Source organism: Tinamus guttatus, unplaced genomic scaffold (assembly GCF_059628265.1).
Source record: "Tinamus guttatus ecotype Peru unplaced genomic scaffold, ASM5962826v1 Tinamus_guttatus_pri_ptg000548l, whole genome shotgun sequence".
NCBI lineage: Eukaryota > Metazoa > Chordata > Aves > Tinamiformes > Tinamidae > Tinamus > Tinamus guttatus.
Genome location: NW_028289082.1, coordinates 1452352 through 1469788, shown reverse-complemented (window position 1 = coordinate 1469788; position 17437 = coordinate 1452352). Strand labels below are relative to the sequence as shown.

The window sequence follows — 17437 nt, the reverse complement described above, 5'->3', positions numbered from 1 at the left end:
CAGTTGGAGCAATTTCAACTGCTTGGTAAGCTAGTCCTTCAAACTCTGTGTTAATACACAGAGTTAATGCAAAGAGTGACAGATTGCCTGCTAAAAAGTTAGGCTCTTGGAGAGGGTTTATGGCTTGTGGGACAAACAACAGTGTCAGCAAAGTGAATAGTTCAGATTTTATCTCCTGTTAGAAACTAGAGATGTTCCCAGTTGATAAAGCCAGGCCTTTTCCTGCACTTTTAAAACCTGAAACTACCCTGCCTTAACTGCTATTATTTCTCCTGCAGTTGGAGTGAGAGAAAGAGATCTAGAGACTCTGATACACTGCATGCAGCTGAGTACGCTCATATTAATAAGGAGAGTTTATCTGTTGTAGTTGTTCAGCTCCTGAGATAAAGCTTTTAAATGAAGGATGCTCAAAAGCAAAGCTCTTTAGAAGATACTCACCTTGGGGGAAATTACTAATCATGAACCTGACATATTTTCTAAATTATTTTTAAATATCTCCTGCTAATATTGCTTTCAACTATTTTGACAACTTCGAAAGTACATAGTACTGCAAACTTCAGGCCATTCTTTCCACTGAGAATTTATGGATCTAGAGAGAATTAATTTACTGGAAATTACATCTACAGCACTATAAAGACTTTGCCCTTAGCAGAGCAGGGTGGAAATGTTGGCAGCCAGTTAGCTATCATTTTTTTCCAAGGAAGGATGTTTCAGAAGTGATATAGAAGCAGTCTGTGAACTGTCTGTAAAGACTCTTTAGTGAATTATGGATTTTTTTTTTAAAAAAGTTACTAACGCCCTACAGTTTAACGCTGTTGGAATCTTTCTTTTTAAGGTGAAGGAGAATTTCACACCTGGTAAGTAGACTGACACAAAATTATCAGTAACACAAGATTTTGGTTGTCTTTTCCATGCACCTCTTACCGGGATAGTAGGTCTGCTCCGTGCCCCTTGAGGATTTAGGCATTTGCTAACTAATGTGCATTTGTACTTCTACATGACACCCAATCCCAGCAGGTGTGAACCCTGCTGTCCTTTTTTGAGAAAAGACACCTCTCCCAGTAGAGGACTAAGAAAACTGGCTGTACCTGAGGGTGGGTTGTAAGCAGGGAAGATCCCGACACATAGGAAACCTTCTCATAGTGCGACTGGATAATCCAGTTGGAACTTCCAAGGGCGTAGCCTGAGCTGAGCGGAGTGACCTGCACGGCACCGAACAGCTCCTGAAACACACATTGAGAGAACAGGTCATTTTACATCAATGGTATCAACTAAAAAAATATTAAAATCTGCTATTCAAGGGCTTTATAAGCCAGTTTCCTAAGCTTTATATCTGGTGTTGCCATTTCTCCATATCTAACAGGACACATGCTCTGAGCGATGCTTCTCCTAGGGCAGGAACTTCATGAAGTCCCTCTTCCATGCAGGCTCTCTGGCATCCACGTTCACACTGCACCATTCCTCTCAACCGAGAAATTAACTGGGGTCTTAATCCTCTGCCTGGCCAGGCTGCATTTAGGAAGCTTATAGGAACAGGCAACAAACTTCAGCAAGGAACGCTTTGGAAAGGAGTATTTAAAGTTCAGGTGGACCATTATATTCTGTTTACAATACCTAATTTGCCACATGAAAGAAAGTGGATGCTAAAGCACTCAAAAGATTCCCAGAAGTGAGATACAGCAACTCAGAAGGGGATGTGGCTTGCAGACAGAGAGGATGCATTCATTTGGTACATCCTCCCACCTCAATTCTGAATTCCCAGGTACGCCTTAAAATCGGTGTCCCCTGAGGAAAAGGAGGAACAAATGGATACTCCCTGATTTCCACCAGAAAGAACCTCCCTAAGAGGTAGAGTGGGATATCCTAGGAGGCACAGAAAATAATGTTTTGTTTTGTTTTTCTGGGCTAGGGTAACTAGACTAATCTAGTGGTTGGTTTCTGCTTAGTCTTACATAGGACTCAGAAGGAAAATGCAAAAACGAAGCGTTTTTCTCAGACACTTCCAGAAACAAGAGGCTGTTGCTCTTAAGCTGAGGATAGCTTTAAAAGATACTCACAATTTTCTGGGAATATCCCACCATCTGGATCTTACTGAGCGCGGCGTTCACCTCGGGCATGGTGTAGCACTTCCTCCACATGGACACCTCCACTGCATCCTTCAGAGGGGCGGGCAGCAACCTGCAACCATCAACATGAACAGGGCATTTGCAGAGATTCCTGGAAGACCACCAGTTTTTATGCCAATTTTTCTCTCCACATCTTAATTTTCCTTTATTTTTTCTTCTTATACTTTCTTAAATATGCTTGGTGGTCCAAAGTGAGGAGCGAGACATTCTGGCTGTTGAATATCAGAACCACGTTGCCCATTTTGAGTCAACCTCAACACTGCTCTCCTTCAGCTCCCTTTGTGGTTGCTCCTATTCAGAGAAGTAGCTGTGATGAAGGTGCTAGAGCAGCTCTTGGGGCAATCTCAGCAGCTTTGAGAAGTGCTGCCTGATCTGAAATGGCAATATGAAATGCACAAATAGAATAGGTAGATGACTGGGCTCTTCGATAAGCATCTATTTTGTATGTCCCAGAACCTAAAACTCATTTTTTTTTGAAACAAGTGAAGACTGCCACAATCTAGTGGCTAAAATATAGGCACCAGATCATGAGCAAAGTCCAGCTCTGCTCCCAGCCTTGTCACAAGTGTCTTCCAGGAGCACACACCCCTGCAACTCCGTTTCTGTGCTTGCAGCTCAGACACATCCCTTGCCCTCGGAGCACATTGGCAAGGATGCACTAGCTGACACTGCAAACCACTTTGAGATCACTTACAAGGAAGTATTTAAGATGTTTTACACCATCCATTCCCCTACTCACGGACACTGCAAGTTAGCTGGACAGCGTCGTCAAGGAAAGAAGTGTAATGTCACAGGCTCTAAGAGAGATGGTAACTTCTGAGGAATAAATCTTCCTTAGCAACATGAACTGAGGCAGGAAGCAGCTGCCAAATGCATAAGAAGAATAGGATTTTTCTTTTTTTTTTTGGTATATTAAACCAATGGTAAATCAAAGGCTAATTCAGACTAATTTCCAATGATTTATGAAAATTGGTCAAGTTTCTTTGATCAATTTGTTTAAAGGAACTTAATTTATTGTTATATCTACTAGGTCAGTGAACTCCTCCATAATTTAAGATACCAAAGGAAGGACTGGGGCCAGCTCTTGCCAAGACTGCTGCCCAGGTCTAGTGTGATAACTGCAATTCCAGCACATGCTGCCTGGAAGTGCATTGCTTAGGGAAACAAACACAACGTCCTAGGCCTTTTTGGGGAAGTCATAAGCAACAAAAGGCCAGACAATGTGGATAGTTGTCCACCATCTCCCCGAAGCAAATTGCCTGTAAAAGCCTCTAACCTACCATAAGAAGCATTTAGTGTTGGATGCTTTAAGTAGCTTCTCTTCCCAGAAGAGAATCTCCCAGGTAATGGAGAAAAGTGGGGAATTGTCCTTGGTGATGGAAGTAACTTTCTATTAGCCTCGGACTCTGTGGCTGCGCTTTAAATATCCTGTGATTCCCCAACAGAGATGAGCAGGATCACTGCTCCAGTGGTTTCTTTCTTGGCTGAGCAGCACATAAGAGACAGTGGGGGCTGCTGGTTCCTCTCACATCACCCCGCTAGGATTCAATCCATCTCTTCCTTACAGGAGGTCACTGAAGGATATTTTGAAGCCTGGACTCAATTTCCTAACATGGCTTCAAAAAGCAACTTCTTGAGGATCATCTCACAACAGCTGCCTGGAGATAGATGCAGGGACAAACACAGAGGCACTGAGGAGCTGCATGGTCCAGTAGTTAGTATAGAAACTTCATGTTTAGGAAGCTCAGGTACTTGCTATTCTTAATGGGGCACCTATAGAGATTCAATTTCCCTCCTGTTCAGTGCAAAGGATTGCATTCAGTGTTTAAAGCGTTCCTGTTAGGAGGGAAAGAAGTGCAATACCAAGCTGGATCAGAACATAGGACTGTCTTGTCCACCACCCTGTCCCAGGAAACAATCTGCTCCAAGCACTTCAGAGAAAGAGAAAAGAAGCCACCAAATGGGTAGTCAATGAAGCATCTTCCATGTGGCAAAGACCCCCCCTTAGTTCCCAAATCATAATCAGTATGAAAGACATCTTGGCTGAACATCTAAAAAGCCTCCACAAGACTGCTCGTTTGAAACAAGAACCATTGGTAATAAAACTTCCAAAGCAATTAGTTCAGACTCGGGCTGATAATGGAGAAACATAAGCCACTATAATGAACTTATTATATTTTATACAGTATTTGCATTTAAAATGTTTCCGTGCTTTATCTAATGGAGATGATAATACTTTGTGTTTTATACTAACTGTTCAGAGTAGAACTAGCTGAACTGTAAAGCAATAACAGTGATTGATCAGCCTGAAAAAGTTTCACTCAAAAGTAATAAGGATTCTGTTCTTGCAACAGCCAAGCATTTAAAAAAATCACCAAGTATCTCATTTTCTTAAATAATGGATGTCAGCCCAAGCCTGCGTGTGCTCTTAGCCAGGTGTTAATTCGAGGATCAGGAGATGTCTGCTCACGTGCTGTAATCATCAGCTCCATTCACGCTTGCATGACACTTGTCACCAAGAATCTCGAACGCTTGGTGAACATTAATTAAGCCCCTCTATAACCTGTATGGTGGATGGAAACTCCACGTTATGGAGGTAGAGGGAGGTGGAAGTGGGAAACTCGTAGTTTAGGTGGGGCAACGTTGGAAAGAGAACTCGGATTTGTCCCCTCTTCCAGCTCAGAGGCAACACAGGTTCAGAGAAGCCACAAGGCAGAGCTGATGCTACGTAGACTTAAGTAGCAGGGCATGTCTACTAATTAGGTAACTAGTTAGTTAGGTTTGACTGTCCCCACTAGTGTAGCGGTTCTTTGCTTTGCCTCTATCTCATATTTGGGCAAATCAGGCATTTTTCCTCTGGAAGTTGTGGGATCTGCTGTCTGGAGAAGGTTTCCAACCAGTTTGTATTTTGCCAGTGCTATGGGCTCTACAAAGGTCTGGTAAATGGGACAGAAAGGTTGGTCCTGTTCATCTCAAGGTGGCCTCTTACACCTTGTACCTCCATGGGATGATTCAGCACAAAGATCATCTCCCCGTGGTGCTTCTGGAACAGTCACCAACACCTCAAGTGTGAGAGAGCACGTTTTCCTACAATACGACCATTGGGAAAGCAACAGTAAATGAGTTCTACATTTATGACCCTCCTTCAAACCACAGGCACAAAATACATGCACTAGTGTGATGGGAATAATTACACTGATCAACTTCATTGTCCTTAGTTGTGTTTTATATCTGGGTTTTACCTCCCTAAAAAAAGTGAGTTGCAAGGATGACCTAACATTGTACTTAGCAGGGAGTACAATACATGGCTAAACAAATCTTAATTTGTACTTTTAAACTCTTTGCTTTGTTATACTGGAAAATGGCAACACTACTTTTATAACATATGAGAGAATCCATTTTTAGTAAACTTTTACATCAAGCTACATTAAGAAATAGGAATAGAAAATAAGAGCTCAATTAAAAATGCTCAACCAGCTTTTTAAAATAACTTTCTGATTAACCAGCCCTATTTTTAAAATATGCCAGCAACAAAACTTTCTCCTCTGTAGAACATGTTGTAAATCCAAAATCAACTTATTTGCAAGGAAAGTATCATCTGCAATTAATCAACTGGACTGATAATGTTCAGATTATATAGGTTTTCAAAACTTTAGAGACACAAGATCTTAATTTTCAGCACCTTTTTATGTAGAGACAGACTTTCCAAGTGTTCCTTTTTTTTCAAATTTCAAATTGCTTTTAAGTGATTGAATCAAAGCAAAACAACAAAACCAAACTCTGCATTCAAGTGCAAGAGGGACTGTGGGCATGGAAAGACATGGGATGTGGCAGAATGGCTACCAGTGACTTCCACCAGCTCGGTGGCTTGACTTTTTTAGCATTTCAGCAAACTTGAATGTAAACATAAATTTAAATGAAGATTATTCCAATACAATATAATTACATTTAAACAGCTTGCTGATTTCAATATTTGTAAGATGTTAACGCAAAAATCTGCTGTTTTTATTCACCAACATGGATCTAAGTCAGGTGGGGGAAGACCAGAGGGATGATTGTATGTTACTAAGTCTCTCTCCAAGATGAAGTTGGTGTGGTTTTTTGGAAGATCAGCAATGTGCAAAGGAAAGAAAAGAGCCAAGGAGGCAGCCACTGCTGTATTTGTCTTAAACTTCTTTTTCTGCTTAAGGGCAGTAGCAAATCAGACCTGAAATAATGGCAGCCGACCCATCATTACAGTAAATTCCAACCATGGGTTGGATTCCAATGGTTTAGGAAAGTCCCTTGTGCAAGTGGGTTGCTCCTTACCTCTGGACCTCCTTGTTCTTCCACATGGAGGCAGACTGAGCCTTTGGCACCCGTTCAATGGAATTCACCAGTTCTTCCATGAGAAGCCTGAAAGACGCCACAACTAAATGCCCATCATAGGCTTTCAAGCAGGAGATAACTTTGTGCCAAACGCTTCCAAAACATCACACACTAGCAGGCAGTTTTAAAGAGGGGCTCTTCCTGCAGAGCATCCCAGCAATCACCCCTCACCACTCTCCCTGTTTCCCAGCTGAGCTCAAGCTACTCCAATACTGCCAGGTCGCAGGAAAACAAGCATTCCCAAATCTCCCTCCTGCTGTGCAAGGTGATTTCTAGGTAACTGACTGCTTGTCATAAGGAATGAGACATTACTTGGTCGCTGATGCCTGCTTATCACTAAGAGATGCCAAGCACATTGGCAGTGTGAATTCTCCTCCTCTACAATCGCACAATTTGAGACAGAAAAATATGTCAGGCATTAAAAATGTCAAGCACTACAGATTTCACTGGAATCTTACTGCCTGGTATTAAACAGCATTTGTGATTGTATGTGTGCTTCCCCTGGAAGGCAGGAAGTGATAGATTTAACTGCAAAATGACAGAATTTCCTTCAAGGGCCTTCTGGTTTTGTGTTTTTTTTTTTGTTGTTGTTTTTTTTTTTTTTTTTTTTTTTTTTTTTTAAACACAGAGGGAGAATCACTCCCTGAGAATTTTGTATAGAACCTTTAATGGATAAAGGCTCCTGCTCTCAAGTGCTTATGAAGCAGTAATTCAGATATCGTGGTTTAATTTTCTGGTCTCTAATTTTAATTTCTGGTCTCGAGTTTTTGAACATGGAAGCTGCTCTGCACCCACACGTCTGGCCAGATTTCACTGAGGCCCAAACCTGCAGCCTTTACTAGTGGCAGCTGAGCTATCGAAGTCAGCAAACAACTTGGTTTTCTGAAGAAAAGTCTTCAAAATAGATAAGCAAATATGAAGTTTTGACATCATTGCCAGGTCTTACATTTCTACTTCAGTCTCACATTTATGCTGTTTTTCCTAGAGCATCTCCTCTTTGGAACAGCTTACAAGGGAATCTCAACTGTTATTTGAAATAAACAGTTTAAATTCCCTTCTATGATGTGAAAGAAAGCTTAAGCATATGAATTTCAAAGGATGAAAAGCTACAGAACTATCATCCTAAAGACATATGTTGATTTAGAGCCGGGTGTTTCCCCTTTTGTTTAATGGGAGCAGAGAGGAGACACCCTTGATTCCTGGGCTTTGAAGGTTTGAGGTTGGCCGTATGGCAAGTGCTGCTCAAGATGTCTCAGTCCACTCGATCTACTACATGACCAGCACTGCCTGGACTCAAAGCAGCTGCTGCCAGGGCTGCAGACAGCGTGTTCCAGAGCTTGGGAAACACTGAGTTAACACATTTGCAGCACTACAGACTTGGCTGCCTTTCAGCTACTGCCTAAGAGCCTCTTCGGAACATTAGACACCACACTCTGCCCATATTGTCCTTTACACCTTTTCCTTAGCAGTGATGAAAGAGGAGCAGAGAATATTAAGGGGCTTTTTACCTGCCAATTTGAACAGTGGGCTCAGTGGCATACACTGTTCCAGTGAATCCTGTGCACTCTGTGATATAGGGCAATGCCATCATGCAGTGATAGTTCGAGATCAAGATTACGTCTACTGTGGAGAGGTCGAGCAGCTCAGTCTGAAAACAGAGGAAAGAGATAAGCAACATGTAACCCTTTCGTGCAGTTTGAGCACTGACAGGAAAATACTTCCTTTTTTTAAATAAATTAACTTGATATTGCAAAAGTGTAACTGTTCTAATCCAAAGGGGTGTATCTCAGCAGTGGCAAAGATTAACGTTTCCTTCAAATTAACAAGAGTACTCAAAAAAAAGCCAAAATTACTTCTTCCTCAGAGCTGAGCAGGACACCATGTCCTGAGAGTGCCTTTCATGTAACGAAATGGCTGCTGTTGAGAGAGACATCGTGACTACACTTTTATCATAAGTCTGATGTTGCAGGGGGAAACACTCCACCCAGTCACCAAAACTTGAGCACTAGCTGTTTAGCAGGGGGGCTCACATATTTTTCATGCAGCGCACGGTACTGACCCTCGAAGAGCAAGAGGAGAAAGCAGATCCTATTCATTCCTATACTTAGCATAATTCATACATTTTTTTCCCCAAACTAAAGGCTTGGCATCGTTATCATTCACATTTTCTACAGCAAGAGATTAAGCTCATTCGTTTGATATCAGAAAACAGACGGGTGGGTCCAGTCTGTTTTGATGTGACAGTTAAGACAGCGGCTCCGAGAGTGAAAGGAGAAGATTTCACACATTGTTAAAGGAATTTTAATTAGAAATATTTACTGGTAATGCTATAACACAAACGGTGTCAAGTCAGAACTTTACAAGATATATGACCTCTAACTCAGTTATTATAGAGCAGCTAATGGAATTCAACACTCATCAAGCACATATTATCTGATTACAAGACTTGGTCCAGCAATTTGAATAAAAATGGCAAGAAAGTAGGTCACTCGTCTTTTCAGAGGGCTGACATGGTGCTCTGGTGACAAGCTGCTTAACTCCCATGTAAGCGTGCCTGGTTTCCATCCATGAGCCCAGCTGATGTTGAAGACATGATCTCAAGGTTCAGTGGGTGAAATATCACCCCTAGATTCCTGTCAGGGACCTTTTTATCTTACCAAACTTGCCAAATATACATTACATGGTGTCAAGGAGTCTGCTGACACTGCCTTCTATCCAACTGGCTGTTCAAGGTTCGCTTTTCAGTCACATCTAGGCCACACAGACCCAAACAGGGAGTCACTCACAGCACCGGGCTGAATCCCAGCACAACAACCCATCAGAAGTTGGAAAGATGCAGGATCCAGTCTACCAGTTGGCAAATTTAAGTGTCCTATTTCTCAGCACACCTTAGAAGCATTTACCAATAGGAGGAAAAGGGTGTCAAAATCAAAACAAATCTAAAATATTCTCTGGGACCTTGCAGTAATCTCCCTGAAAGTGCCTATGAACTGAAGAGGTTTAAAAATGTTTCCTGAATGTGGAGACACGAAGGTTGCCAAGCAAAGAAAGGGCTGCACCCTGCACTCTGACACGAGAAAGTGTACTCTGCTGCTGAGGCAGCCTCTTATCACCTTGTGGCTTCTGGATTACATTCAAAATTTGGCTTTCTTTGGCAATGGTGTTCCTGGAAGTGATACTATGATTCTCAAACAAGCTGCTTTTGCAGACAAGTTTCTTCAAAAGGAGAGCCGTGGAAGGAGACGAAGACAAAATGTCTTTCATACCAGCTCCTTACAGCCACACAAGAGCAACATTTCTGCTTTGCTCACACATTCAGCTGGTCGTGACTTCTGAACCTACCTCCAGCCAGGGGAGCCTGTGAAGCAGGAGAGGAGAGCTAGGGATCACTAACAGATCCATTGGGGAACTGAAGCATTTGAGAGGCTGTTTATAAAACCCTACAGCTGTGATCTGTGGCTGGCTGTTATATTCTAGTTATGACACAGACTTCTAGAAAACATTCAGTGATGACACCGGTACCCTAAATGAGGCAGTAACTCTCCATCAGTCCTACTTAGAGCTCAAGATGGGGGTATTTTCCAGCCCAACAAAGTAAGCAGCTAGACTAGCTCAAGCACCCCAAAAGCTGGCAGATTATCACTCAGGCTCAGCTCCGAAGGGAACACAAACCAAATTTGGCGCCAGATTTGGCGCGTAAAGGCACTTTCTGAGCATAAGGATACTTTCTACAGCCCTGCTACAGGGAAGTCTTTATTTCTTGTCTCTTTGATCCCACAGGACAGCACTCCAGAATTATTAGTCATGATTTTTTTTTTTAAACTGTTGTGGGAGTGGGGTTTTTTTGTTGTCTTATTTTGTGTGTGTGTGATGGAATCATGTCTGTTCCTTTTGGGAAAGGAACACCAATTCTACCCAAATCTGCTGATACCACTTGCCAAAACCAGCACCAGAGCTGCCGGGTTGCTTCAAAGAAGCAGCATGAGAAGAGTTGGAAGCCACAAATGGTGAATTTCTAAGAATCAACAGACAAACCCATCATTGCTAGAACCCAAGCAAGCTTACAGCAATCCTCTAGGAGTGCTTTGCAGTTCCTCTCAACAAGCTCAGGCAGAAAAAGAAATCCCTGCCCAAAGGCAATCATTTCTGTCTTTCAAAGACAGGGAAAACATCCCAACATCAAATGCAGGAACTGATGTTATCGCTGCCTGAGCACAGTGAGTAAAAAGGACTCTATCCCTAGACTATTCCTGAAAATCCAGTGAGTGTAAGCTCAGTTCATTTTTTGCTTTCTTTCCTTTTTATAAACTCGGGTATTCTTGGGCCTGACCATTAGTTACTTGTACAGCTATGCGAGCGGATACAAGCGTATGGATCCTCCCTCACAGAGGCAGTGATTAATAGCTATGTAGGCAGTCATTTTTTAACCCAATTTTGCTTCAGGCAGAACACCGTGTGTGACTGCAACCAAGAAGTAGTTTAATCAGACTGTAGGTTTCCCTGGGGACTTCCACCAGGCAGGGCATGGGTCTGCAGCTAGAGACAAGCAGCTTTTCTTGCCTTCCTTCATTGCTCTTATCTAGATCGGCACATGTATCCTGTCATATTTGAGTCCAGCTCAGTCAAAGCCACGTCATATTGTCTTCGGAAGGCCCATAAAAAAGGGACAGTCAAATCTTTTGTGTTCTTCTGTGAGATACCAATCTGCTAGATCTCCTAGATGTCCTAAAACTATTGTTTAAAAGGGCTGTTTCTAACCTTTCCCAATACCATAAATATTACAGCCTTGACAACACAGAGATTTCAGTATTATTATTTACTAAGCAGTAACAAATCAGCATGAATCTGGTTATAGCGACTTAGCAAAATTGTCCTGCATGACTGAATGGAGTCATATTTTTCAATAAGGTTTTGATTAAACTCACCTCTGGCAAACAGAACTCAGGCACAGAGTCTACGAACACGTGGCCAGAGCACTCCTTGAGTTCCTGTGGCAGAAGCACATCAGTGGACAAGAGATGACAAACAAAAACACAACCCAATATTACACAGGAGAGTGCACAGTGTTTACTAAACATCTTTTAGGGATCTAAGCTCTCTGTAGCACTTTTTGTGGGATTTATCTATAGTGAATTGCTGATTCTCTATTTTCTTCCTCTCTGATTTCTTATGATGCCGAGGCTGACTCATTAGAAATCCTTGTCAAATGAACAGCCTCATTCTTCAGGATTATGTAAGGAAAAGACCAAAACAATAATATTCTCAGATTGAATCCTAACAGGCCTCACAGGTTACCTGTCACCCACACTTTGCCATCTTCTGTAGATACTTCTCTTGCTTGTCCCAAAAGCAAGTGGTCTCAGCCAGCTTCAGATGACAGAATTAAAGACTGAATCCAATTCTTAATAATTACAGTGCACCTGCCAACTAATAACGAATGAGCAATTACATCCAGTGGCAGAAGTCTCCTAACCTCATCTCAGAGGAGTTCAAAATGATTAAAACTAGATCGTAGTGAACTTCAATGCCTCTTCAGAACTTAAGTTTTATAACTTCCATGCAGCAAGTGCAGTAACAGAATTGTCCACCTGACATGATAAAACATCCTCCTTTGACTCCTTTCCCCTCCTTTTTCCAGCACGGGTCAAAGTATTTGCCATTCCAAGCAGTTACAATGGTCAAGGTGAAAGAAAGAGATGCTGCTGTTGAATTTCTAAAATGTGATTTCTGTTGACACTGCAACAGCTTGAAGAATCTCCTCTGCATATACTGTAGTACCAGAGAAATGTGAAAACATCATGTAAGAAGTTACTGACAGCCTATCAGTTCTTTGGACAGAATATGGTCTATGCAGGGTCTGCTGGGAAGATACTGTAGAAAATACATAGGCAGACAGGTATTTTTTAAGGCCGTGGGCTCTGAAGGGCCACAAGGCTGGGTTTAGGAGAAATGAGGTCCAGGGCACTCAAGCTGGGCAGCTCTGTAGCTCTGCAATTCCCAGTTAGCATGGGGTCTGAATAGAGTTGTTGCTATTTTGCTAACAGAAGTGCTGCCTATCCAGTTTCTTTTGTTTCCAATGAGAAGAAAAATGGGGTCTTTAATCTGTGGTCTTCAGCTCCCTTGCTGCAAAAATCTGAACAACCAGTTTTGTCCATCTCAAAGGCCCCTACAAAAGCATCTATTATTACTGTTTTCCCTTTAATGTTCACATAGTTGGAGAACAGTCTATTAAAACAGTACTTGTTCTCCTGATATCTATTGCTACATACATCTGAAATGTATCTGCCTATTTTACTAACATCTGACATATTTTTATGCTCATTGTGCCTCTATAGCAGTCCAAGCTGCATGCTGCACTGTCTACTTTCAGTTGAAGTCCCAGATAAATTCTGGCTCCAAAACTAACGTAATGAAAAGAGGGAGAAACAAAGAAAGATTCTGTGTCTCTGGTGCAGCTGGGTAAGGCCTGTGTCTTAGGACTAGGAGGCCGAAGATAAAATCCTCCCTGCTACGTCCACTGGCAGAACACATGTTGACTTCAACAGAGGCCAAAGTCATGCTTTTCCTTTGACACAGACCTCCCATGGGCAAACCATTCACTTTCTCTTCCTTTTCCTATCAAAAAAAGGGAGATGATACTAACCTAATTTACAAGTAAGCTATGAAGTTTTAGTGTCAGAAAAATGAGCTTGTGGGATAAAAGACGCTGCACAAAGGCAAAGTGCTATTATTTATGGAGCTCTGTGAAATAGGAAAATATTCATACTGACAATTTCTGCATTTTAAAAGGATTTTTTTAAAAGCTAGGCTACCTCTGAAGACTGGAAGCCTCAAGTCGCTATTAGCATTTTGTTTCAAAAGGTTCTGCTCCACAAGGACATCCTGGCTGATAACGGTGCAAAGTGAAAACTTTGTAATGGGTCGGCACGGAATTATTGTTCCTATAGTGCAGACTTCAAACCCGTCAGATGGCTTTTTGCATGGCAAGACAATTCTAACCATCACTACATTACCTTGTCCAGAAACGTGCTTCCATCTTTCAAAACCCAACCAGGAAGTTTTGAGAGCCTGGGGCTGCAGAGAAAGAGAAAAAAAAACCAAACAATATCATTATTACTCATTAAGCACAGACTTTGTACTTGGTGTCACACAGGAAGAGAACACCATCTCTGTGCCCTGGAACTAACAATAAAATAGACAGTTTCACTGGGCTTGAGTGATCACTGAAATGACTATTAGAAATTGTGATTATGACATCTCTTGCTACCATTACCTTAGGCACTATTGATAATTTATTTTGATACCTGATTTTTGAATGAGTCTTTAACTTAGGTGTATATCACTGTCTGCATGGATTTAAGCATATCCACAGAAATTTAAAGAATGGAAAAGAAAGGAAATAAAATTAAAAGAATTGAACTTACCTAAAATCTAGCCCTTCAACTACTTCAGATTTTGATAGAGAACCTGGCTGCAATGAAATCTGCAAGTGCTTTCCACTAAACGCTGTGGAGAGGTAGCAAATCATCTGCTAAAAGGGAATTCACACTTAAGATCTTGAAAAGAGGAGGTGATTCAATGTCTCGGAGGGATATTATGTTCAGATTAACATTAGTGTAAAAGACCTAGCTGAACTGGAACTCCAAAAATCACAAGGAAGGAAAAAAGGAAGTTGAATCTGAAGGACTGAAGAGAGAAGATAAGTAAGAGCAGGAGGATCCATGAACAAGAAGCAGCAGGTGAGGCGATGCAAGAAGTATGCAAAGCCCTTTTGAAGACAAAAAGCAATTCTGAAAAAGTCTGGCCATAGAAAGATGAGTGGATAAATGTACCCCCACTGACATGTTCAAAAGCCCAATTTGGGTGCAGGGTTTTGGAGACAGGGATGTTTGAGGAAAGTTTGCCTGGAACAAGCCGAAGAGCTGAGTGCAGAGCTGACAGAAGGCAGGAACAAACCACTCTGATGTGCAACAGCTTTGACAGATGAAGAAAGAAAGGTTGGTTGGAAGGGACCTCTAAAGATCACTAGTCCAGAGCCCTCACCTACAGTGTCCATGGCTTTGTCTAGCTGAGTCTTGCACATCCCCAGAGGCAGTTTCCAGAGCCTCTCCAGGGATCCTTCTCCCTGCTAGGATAAACCAATGGGTTCCAGAGCCCTGACCTTCTTGGAGCTTCCCGAATACCCGCTCTAGCTTCTAGGACCTCTCTTGAACCGGGGATACAAACCTGAACCCAGGTCTCAACAGCACAAGGCAGAGAGAAATAAACTTCCTTGGATGCACTGGTTGAATTCCTCCAGATTTAGCCCACTGTGTTTTGCCTTGTTCATGGGGAGAGAGCACTGTTGGCTGGTATTAAACCTGGTATCCACAGAAGAGTGGATGATTTTGTGAAGGGAAGCAAAACTGGGAGATGGTCCTGAGAATGTGGGTGAAAGCAGAGCAAGTGACATCGGGAAGAAAGGACTGTTTACCCTGAAGCCAAGGTAAAGTTTCTGCAGACATAGTTTTGACATTGTAATGGAGTGATTGATTAATCTAAAATAGCTAGAACTGTCACATAAATAATGTGAGCAAGCGTGTCACTGCTAGACAGGAAAGGTTAAGAGCTTCCCACATGTTCATTTTGCCACTTTGCATTTGACTTTGGCATAGGGGAGAAAATTCCAGCTGACAAACTTGCTCTGAAGTACATGAACTGGCATGAAGTGTTTGGCAGCTGCAGGAATTTTGCACATTTACCACTGGCTGGTGAGAAGCAGACTGCCATTTTCGGAACAAGGTGGAATCTAAATGCCTTTTGATGGGTCTTTTTGAAGAGTAAAGAACTCCTTTAATGAGACAAACACTGCAGCTCTTTCGTCTCTCGCAGATTAAAGCACAGGTTCTCAAAATGTTTGCTCAAGGAGAGTCCCATGCCAGGCAGGACACAGACTCCAGCAGTACAGCAAAGATCCTCTGTAATGCTACACCTTTCTGCTCCACAGAGGTTAAAATTAGGGCCTCTTTGCAGCACTAACAGTGGTTTTACAGGACCCAATGGTTCATTGGGCCAAATCTGGGGAGCTTAAAAAACGGCAGGAGAAGCTCTCTCCCCGTAAGGTCAAGGTTTAAAAACGGGTCCACCTAAGGCTAGCTGCAAGAGGAAACACTCCAGCCTGTAAGAGGAAAAGGAGCTGTTAACAACCTAAGATTCAAGACATATTTTGAGCTCTTGCTCTGCTACAAGCCTCATGTGAGACCTCAGGTCCCACCTTTCGTCTCTCATCTGGAAACCAGCGATAATGTCTCCATCACCCGGGGCTATTGTGTTGCTAATACACACTGAAGACGTGTTCAGGCATCCTGGTAAGAGAAACCAGGCACAAAATGGCACTAACAAAAGTACTACAGAGATATCAGGACTTTTAGCTACAGGCACGTTCTTCTTTGAGTTTCTGCTGCATTTCTGTAACTCCCTGAAGCACATCTGTTTTGTGGAGTTCTGGAGAGATCAATTTCTTGCCCAAGTCCATGTGTTTTGGACAACTCTTGCTGCAAGGGGCGTTCAATCACTGCACAGACAAGATTGATTGGATTTAAATCCAACTGTTTGCTCCCATTCTGCTGGGCCATCAGGGGTCAAATCTGACATCCTTCCTTATTGAGTTTGAGGCATTTCAGGGCAGACATTCTGGAGGTACTGGGGGAATTCCAGGTTGTGACCTGCAATCTGGCTGCTCATTCCCAGGGTCTGCTATTAGCAGCGTTCACATACCCTGGGGGAGCACTGCCCACCTTCTAAAGAACCTGTTAAGCTTTTGTTCCATTCCCTACTTTTTCTACTTATTCTGTTTTTTTTTTTTTTTTTTTTTTAATTGGCGTTGGAGAAGCAGGCAGCAGGGAAGGATGGAAGAAGGCACTGGATGGAAGCAGGGGGAGCAATGCAATGCATCTCTGGCTGTACCTGAATTCCCCAATTTCTCAGGAACCTTTCAAAATTTACTAGTGCCTCCGGTTTTTGTTGTTAGCAAATACATTTTGGAATGGGACAAAAATCAGCTATTGCACTGATTTGTCTTGTGGTACCTGTTGCCTTCTCCACACCACATCTGGAGCTCCACGTTTCACAGAACACTGAATTTGTTGTCTATTTTTCTTACCTCCAAGAGGACAAAATTGACAGGAGGTGCTGGACAACTGCTTTGACCTCACTAGGTTTAGGTCAGTTATGGAACTCCCTTTGGTCCCATAACCTCCCCTCCCTTCCACTCAAAGCCTCCCCTGAGTCCAGAACAAGCCTCAAGGATACCAAACTCTCACTAGTTTCCTACCACCGAAGAGTTACTCATATCCACTTCCCCAAGCCACAGCTTTCTAACTTGTTCCATCTTATGCAAGATATAAACCATTTAACTGAACGTCCAAAGCCAGCTACAAACCTGGGAAGGGAATACTCTGCAGTTGTGGCATCGAAGCAAGAGTCTTGATTTCAGGATTCAGTTCTAGGCTCTGTTTCATATGGCATTCTGGGCAAACAGGACAATGTCCTTGCCATTCCATTCCTGTGTCCAGCTTCACTGCCCTTTTATTTAATTTTGAAAAGGGGACAATTATGTCTTCAAGCTGGCTGACGAGGACTGTTTGCATTATCCATGCTTTGAAGAAAAGCCTGAGCAGGGGGTGGTTACATGCTGCTTACTGGGCTCCACGCACGCCATCTCAGTTACCCATTTATCTCATCTTGCATGAAGAAGCCAGAAAGATGACAGATATGTGACCTCACTTGTGCTGAGCAGTTGCAGCAATACTTTACTGAAGCTCAGAATAAATTATCTCGAAAAACCAATCAATAAATCCATAAAATGCCTTCCGTCTACTGAGCCAAAGGACGTTATTTTGATAAAGAGAATTTTTAAGTGAACAAAGTCTATTTATGATATCAGATGATGCTGCTCATTTGTG

The 17437-nt window shown here is 42.4% G+C and overlaps 1 protein-coding gene across 1 annotated transcript in view; it reads right to left on the bottom strand.

Moving 5' to 3' along the window:
* Positions 1–17437, bottom strand: part of INTS9 (integrator complex subunit 9) — a 53941-nt gene that overhangs the window by 32529 nt on the left and 3975 nt on the right. The window contains exons 3-8 of the mRNA XM_010222956.2: positions 13508–13568; positions 11420–11482; positions 8003–8142; positions 6435–6521; positions 2058–2178; positions 1089–1223 (exon numbers count right to left, since the gene is read on the bottom strand). Coding sequence (XP_010221258.1) covers positions 1089–1223; positions 2058–2178; positions 6435–6521; positions 8003–8142; positions 11420–11482; positions 13508–13568 — 607 coding nt within the window. The remainder of the gene's footprint in view (positions 1–1088; positions 1224–2057; positions 2179–6434; positions 6522–8002; positions 8143–11419; positions 11483–13507; positions 13569–17437) is intronic.